The sequence below is a fragment of the Ambystoma mexicanum genome, chromosome 3q (assembly GCF_040938575.1).
Source record: "Ambystoma mexicanum isolate Mex_15411 chromosome 3q, UKY_AmexF1_1, whole genome shotgun sequence".
NCBI lineage: Eukaryota > Metazoa > Chordata > Amphibia > Caudata > Ambystomatidae > Ambystoma > Ambystoma mexicanum.
The window spans coordinates 71303410-71310990 of record NC_090926.1 but is presented as its reverse complement, the minus strand read 5'-3'; the positions used below and the strand labels follow the sequence as shown (position 1 = coordinate 71310990).

At 53.4% G+C, this 7581-nt stretch overlaps 1 protein-coding gene across 1 annotated transcript in view; it reads left to right on the top strand.

The window, feature by feature from the left end:
• Window positions 1–5890: 5890 nt before the first annotated feature.
• LOC138582148 (E3 ubiquitin-protein ligase TRIM39-like) overlaps window positions 5891–7581 on the top strand; it is a 252937-nt gene continuing 251246 nt past the window's right edge. The window contains exon 1 of the mRNA XM_069653177.1: window positions 5891–6005. Coding sequence (XP_069509278.1) covers window positions 5982–6005 — 24 coding nt within the window. The 5' untranslated portion in view covers window positions 5891–5981. The remainder of the gene's footprint in view (window positions 6006–7581) is intronic.

The following is a 7581-nucleotide window of genomic DNA, read 5'->3' as shown; positions in this document are numbered from 1 at the left end:
CCTGGTGGAGGGTGACCCTGGTGGCTGGGGGGTGGGGGTGGTGGGTGACATGAGTGGGGGCCTGGTGGAGGGTGCCCCTGGTGGCTGGGGGTGTGGGGGTGGTGGTAGACATGAGTGGGGCCTGGTGGAGGGTGCCCCTGCACTGCTGGGGTGTGGGGGTGGTGGGAGACATGAGTGGGGCCCTGGTGGAGGGTGACCCTGGTGGCTGGGGGTTGGGGGTGGTGGGTGACATGAGTGGGGGCCTGGTGGAGGGTGACCCTGGTGGCTGGGGGGTGGGGGTGGTGGGAGACATGAGTGGGGGCCTGGTGGAGGGTGACCCTGCACTGCTGGGGTGTGGGGGTGGTGGGAGACATGAGTGGGGCCCTGGTGGAGGGTGACCCTGGTGGCTGGGGGATGGGGGTGATAGGGGACATGGGTGGGGGCCTGGTGGAGGGTGACCCTGGTGGCTGGGGGGTGGGGGCGGTGGGAGACATGAGTTGGACATGGGTGGGGGCCTACTGGCAGGTGCCCCACAGTGCTGGGGGGTGGGGGTGGTGGGGGACATGAGTTGGACATGGATGGGGGCCTGCTGGCAGGTGCCCCACAGTGCTGGGGGGTGGGGGTGCAAGGGGACATGTGTTGGTGTTCATTAGTTCAAGGAGACATGTGCCTTTGCTGGGGGGCATGCCCATGTTGGGTGGGCTGCCTGCGGGACATGACCAGGGATGCAGGGTAGTCCCCTGTGGTGTGGGCTGCCTGCAGGGGCCGTGGAGGGTGTACAGGGTACACCTGGGAGGACCCACACTGTCAAATCACATGTGGGACTCCCCGGCACCCCTGAAATACACGTACCGTGCAGAAATCGCGTGTAAAACTTCCCGCGCACCCCTGAAATACACGCGCCCAGGCTATTCGTGTGTAAAACTTCCCGCGCACCCCTGAAATACACGCGCCCAGGCTATTCGCGTGTGGAACTTCCCGCGCACCCCTGAAATACACGCGCCCAGGCTATTCGCGTGTAAAACTTCCCGCGCACCCCTGAAATACACGCGCCCAGGCTATTCGCGTGTGGAACTTCCCGCGCACCCCTGAAATACACGCGCCCAGGCTATTCGCGTGTGGAACTCCCCGCGCACCCCTGAAATACACGCGCCCAGGCTATTCGCGTGTGGAACTTCCCGCGCACCCCTGAAATACACGCGCCCAGGCTATTCGCGTGTGGAACTTCCCGCGCACCCCTGAAATACACGCGCCCAGGCTATTCGCGTGTGGAACTTCCCGCGCACCCCTCAAATTCACGCGCCCAGGCTATTCGCGTGTGGAACTTCCCGCGCACCCCTGAAATACACGCGCCTAGGCTATTCGCGTGTGGAACTCCCTGCGCACCCCTGAAATACACGCGCCCAGGCTATTAGCGTGTGGAACTTCCCGCGCACCCCTCAAATTCACGCGCCCAGGCTATTCGCGTGTGGAACTTCCCGCGAACCCCTGAAATACACGCGCCCAGGCTATTCGCGTGTGGAACTTCCCGCGTACCCCTGAAATACACGCGCCCAGGCTATTCGCGTGTGGAACTTCCCGCGCACCCCTGAAATACACGCGCCCAGGCTATTCGCGTGTGGAACTCCCCGCGCACAACTGAAATACACGCGCCAAGGCTATTCGCGTGTGGAACTTCCCGCGCACCCCTGAAATACACGCGCCCAGGCTATTCGCGTGTGGAACTTCCCGCGCGCCCCTGAAATACACGCGCCCAGGCTATTCGCGTGTGGGACTTCCCGCGCACCCCTCAAATTCACGCGCCCAGGCGATTCGCGTGTGGAACTTCCCGCGCACCCCTGAAATACACGCGCCTAGGCTATTCGCGTGTGGAACTCCCCGCGCACCCCTGAAATACACGCGCCCAGGCTATTCGCGTGTGGAACTTCCCGCGCACCCCTGAAATACACGCGCCCAGGCTATTAGCGTGTGGAACTTCCCGCGCACCCCTCAAATTCACGCGCCCAGGCTATTCGCGTGTGGAACTTCCCGCGAACCCCTGAAATACACGCGCCCAGGCTATTCGCGTGTGGAACTTCCCGCGCACCCCTGAAATACACGCGCCCAGGCTATTCGCGTGTGGAACTTCCCGCGCACCCCTCAAATTCACGCGCCCAGGCTATTCGCGTGTGGAACTTCCTGCGAACCCCTGTAATACACGTAGCCCGCTCCCCCAGGCCCGATCGCGTGTGAAACTTCACGCGAACCCCTGAAATACACGTAGCACGCTCCCCCAGGCCCGATCGCGTGAGGAACTTCACGCGAACCCCTGTAATACACGTAGCCCGCTCCCCCAGGCCCGATCGCGTGTGGAACTTCACGCGAACCCCTGAAATACACGTAGCCCGCTCCCCCACGCCCGATCGCGTGAGGAACTTCACGCGAACCCCTGTAATACACGTAGCCCGCTCCCCCAGGCCCGATTGCGTGAGGAACTTCACGCGAACCCCTGTAATACACATAGCCCGCTCCCCCAGGCCCGATCGCGTGAGGAACTTCACGCGAACCCCTGTGATGCACGTACCCTGCAAATCGCGTGTGACACTTCCCGCGCACCCCGGTATACATGCACACGTATTTTTTGTCAGCGGGTGTCCGTGTTTGTGGGTACCCCTTTGCACGTCATTTTTCCTGGAGGGCCACAGTATGGGACATTCATCATGGCAGTATATAGGTGCTATTTGTTGGCGCACCTTTTGGCGCACATTTCTTACAGCCGCAGAGACGCTACCGCCTCCTTTCTTGTGGCGGTCGTGTTTGTGCCTGTGCGCTGGTTTGAGCGTGCGCTTTTTTCCCCTATTCTATTCCATGAATACGTGTTGTAGGCGAGCGTGTGGGCGTTCCGCGCACTTGTGCCCTGTACTTCCCCCGTGACGCCCACGTTTTGGCAAGTTGTTCCCCATTCCGAGTGTTACGCCCGTGTTCCGCCTACTTTTATTGCGTGCGCCGCGCTATGTGCGAATTTCGCTGTGGCCTGTGCGATTTTCGCTGTGACCTGGCGCACGCTGTTAGATGGCCTGTGCGCCAACGTGCGCCAACGTGCGCCAACGTGCGCCGCGCACTTTTTTATCGCACATCCGCTGGTTTTCTCGCGCACGGCCTTCCATGAATCGACGTGCGCTGCTTTTCGTGCGATTTTCGCACTTGCACTGCGATTTTCGCTATTCCACTGCGATTCGCACGTTTTTGCCCACTTGCGCCGCGCTAATTATTCCATGAATCGGCCTCCAAATGTGTCCTGGTGTAACCTCTAAATGCCCCCGACTTCCAACGCCAATAGTCAAAAAGCGTTCCTTCTCCAGCCCGAATTCTTCAGCTGTAGTAGCCGCACCTATCTGAAATGAGTGCGGAACGAAACACGGACCCGCAAGCCCGCCCCCTCTAAGGCCCCCTGGAACACCCTTCTGAATTGAAATCGGGATATGCAGGACCCATCCTATTGAACAAAGAGTTGACCCCCGACTGTCCACCTGAGAGCGAGGAAGTTCATTTTGGCCTTTAGGGGGTAAAGCTGCACATTGACATGCCTTTCTAGGGACACCCTGGCTCCTTTCCCTTCTTGATATGTCTTGGACCTCCTTTTCCATAGGTGTAGGACAGCCCCTTCCATGATAGTCACATCAACAAGAGCAAATCCCCCCTCCCTATCCCTCGTGGAGCGTCCTACCAACTCGCCTTTCATGAATGCCCAAAAGAAGGGCGTGACAAACACTGCCCTAAACAATGATGCCTCGTACATGTTCCTGCAGAGCCCCCACAGTCCCTGCACCAGACCACGCCGTTTCTGAGGATCCAAAGGCCTCCTCGTGTCTTTCCGAGACACCTCTGCCCTTTCCCAGCCAGCCAAGGCTCTTCCCACTGGCAAATCACCCACAGGGCTGTTCACGCGGTGAAGCCCCGCGAAGAAGCGCACCACCACCACTCTGCCCCTTACCCTCCCACCAGACAGCCCCTGCTCATGCTGAAGCGTGTTAAGGAATCCCTGTGAAATACATCCTCAAGCCCCTGCTCCCCACAACATTGGCAAAACTCCCTTAAGTCCTTCTCGTAAGGTGATTTCGTTTTTTTTAGTCGCAGAGTTTGCGATCAAATGAGCCAATTCGGGGAACCAAGCTTTCACACGGTTTCGGGGAAAGCGGTCGTCTCCTCTTCTACCTGCAGCAGCCACCACCGGAATTCTTCCTGCATCTTGAAACCCCTCAGACACAGTAATACCAATTGTTTTAACAGCCTCAAGGCCATTGGGCACGTTGCCCTTTGGCTGTTAATCGCCTGTCCCACTGACATACTATCACATTCCTACCTTGCAGCTCATCTGCCCAGATCGTTAATGCCACCAGGATTGGGAACAACTCCAAGAATGTTAAGTTTCAAGTCACACCAGTGTTAGCCCACTCGGGGCGGGCGGGTGGTTAGCAGACTTGCCACACCACTTATTCCCCAAAATGTCCGCATAGCTCACGCTCCCCGCGGCATCAGTGTTCAACCCAATTTGAGAATTAGATATGGGCTCCTTGGGCCACACCTGTACCCCATTAAAATCAGATAAAAAGGCATCCCACGTCCTGAGATCTTCTGTCGCAGACTGTTATACTCAGTCTAATAAAGAGTAGCAGTAAGTGGTCAGGACATGCCAGCGCATTTTTTTTCTTAGTGAAGACAGCTTAACTCTCCCTCTACCAGACCTAAACATGTCATCACATCTCAAAGCAGAGAAGGTGCAAACAAAACAAACACTGGCAGTGCCAACAGTTTTGGCTTGTGTGTAGGCATGGGAAAGGCACTTGCCAGACACTGCCGTAGTGGTATTAACTGGAAATCGCTGGCAGCAGGTGCATCGAATAGCAGTGCCTGGCAAATGCCTATTACCTAAACACAAGCCCAAACGGTTGGCTTTGCCAATGCTTGTTTTAACAGAACTTCAGTGAAGGGCCCATAGTGCTTATAAATAGAGTGGCAAAAGCCAGACCTGGTTAAGACAGTTTTATTACACCAGTAGCTCATTTACAACTCCAATTAATTCATTATCTCACAGAACACTGCTTTGAAAAACACTGGTATTCAAGTGTCTTGAATAAAGCGAGCTCAAAGAGTTCCCATATGGAGGTGTTTTGGGTGGGCTGGAGCAGGAACTGAGTGGGAAAGGCCATAATGATTTCCATGACCATGGACCGGCAATGGGTGGGCAAATAACCAAACACCCCCTACAAGCTGTGTGTCCCTCCTCATATAACACATCTCTCTATCTGTACTCTAATATAATAGCGTCGGCTTATTGGCCTACCTGCCTACTAACAGCCCAAACTAAAAAGGACCCGGTATGATATTGGAATGCACGTTATTCAAACAGCTATGCGAATAAATGAGCGCTAGGTGGTAGTATTTCGCCAAAAATCAAAATCATACATCAGTCACAAACATGTTTATTCAACATCGCTGTGCTTTAACCTTTATTCTCAGGTAGAGATCCGGGTGTAGGTAATGTACAGAATAGTGTTATTAAGGTATTTTGTTTTAAAATGGCTTACAATGAAGCCACAATTGTGGCAGAATTTTATTTTTAAGGTGTGAAGGCTTACATATGTTCTAACAGCTGTCGCAAACGCTCACAATCTATCCACAACTTGGAACTTATGATCGCTGTGTACCAAGCTTTCAGGAGTATTTTGAGCTGGGTCAAAGAAGGGTCACTCATGGCTCTGAGGGAGGCTAGCTACGAGGACGTGCCACCTCAGCTAAACGTCATTACTTTCAGAGAAGGATAAACATTGAAGTATTTTCCATTGCGGGACGTTCCTATGAATATGCACGGCACATAATGTCCAGGCATGTCTCGTGGACTCCTGTCTATTTCACTGGGCATGCGCAGTGGCTTACAGTCCCAATAAATCATTTCCGTTAGTTTAGGCGACAGGGTCTGACCTAATAAACCAGACAAAGCAGGGAAGCAGCCAGTCTGGACGATGTCACGGCGGGATTCTGAAAAGGTGAGTCACGTAAGGGCAGAGGTGGAAGTGGAATACAACTCGTCGGTACGCAGTACCGCTAGTGCATTTGATTTTCCCGAAACCCACGCAAACAAAGAAACCCGTCTGCTCAGGTGATCACGCATGTCCTTTTATCACGGCCAGGCTAAGGCACACACAGCAGCTTAATGGCCTTGCTAACATTTGTCTTTTGTCAACAGCAACAGAGCCTTTCTTACGGACGGGCCATTTCTAACTGAAAGACTTCGCATAGCAATTCTAAACCTTTCAACCATCACCGCATTTGTTTAGTTAGAGACCTCCCATAGCACCGTTAGCTAGCAAACCAGTGACAGTTAAGGGCAGTAACACACCAAATCTCCGTTTTAAAGATGTGTGGATAGCCAGGTCTACTAGCATGACATGCAAAGCATCACAAATGCGTGCTTTCATCATGGTCGGACTGGGGCATATTGCCTCTTGCACCTATGAAAAAATGGCCCACAGTTGCAAAAGGCAACGTTCTTTTTGTGACAGACTGAATCGTACCCAAAGGGGAGTTTTTTGATTAAATGTAATGTACATTGTGCAATTACAGAATATGTATTCAGCAACAATGGTCAAAACCATTAGCCGCATAGTGAAGTAACTCATCAAACTGGTCCACATTGGCCAAAAAAGTGGCTCACATTGACCCAAAAAACTGGCCTACACAAGCATTTAGCGTTTTTGATTCGGGCATTACCCTATAGGTCAGCCCGAGCCTGGCTTTCATGTCGCACAACAATGAGGTGAAAGTTGGAATCAAATAATCTCCATACCTAATTGAGTTTGTTAAATGTTAAAGGTATTTGTACTGCGCACCGTCACCAACGGAATTGCTCCCCAGGCGCTCTGGCGGATCTGTAAATGATAAGGTGGGATGGGTTAGTAAGGTGAAGAGGGAGTAGGATAGTGAGAGGAGTGGTGTTCTGTTGGCAGCTTCAGCTCGGTATACACCAGATACTGAGCTTTGGTGCAGGTATTGGATCGTTGTCAGTCCGCGTGTGCTGTTGGTGCGGCTTATGTGTTGTTGCAGTGTTGTGAAGTGCGTGCGGCTTGTGGTGCGAGAGATGGTTGTGTGAGTTTTTGAGTTAGGTAAGTATACAGAGTTTGAGGTTATATTGGTGAGTGGGTTACCTGACCTTTAGCATGCTAACATTCACAGTTTTCTCTAAGTGTGCACCGCACTTGTTGGCCTTTCACAGTCCTGTATAGAAGCGGCACAGGCCAATGTTCAGAGTCCTATCTAGGTGTGGGCATGCTAACATTCACAATCCTATCCATGAGCGGCGCAGGCTGGTGTTCACAGTTCTAAGTGTGGCACGTGCTAACATTCAAGTTTCATCTAGGCGCGGGCATGCTATCCTTCAATCAAAACCTATCTAGATGCAACGCAGGCTAATGTTCCCATTCTATCCGAGCGTGGACATGCCAACATTTACAATTCTATCTAAGTGTGGACATGCTAATATTCTGGCACTTTATGTTATTGGGAGGTAAGATGGAGTGGCAGTGGTTTTCTGGAGTAGAGTGATTGCTCTACTCCCCACCCATG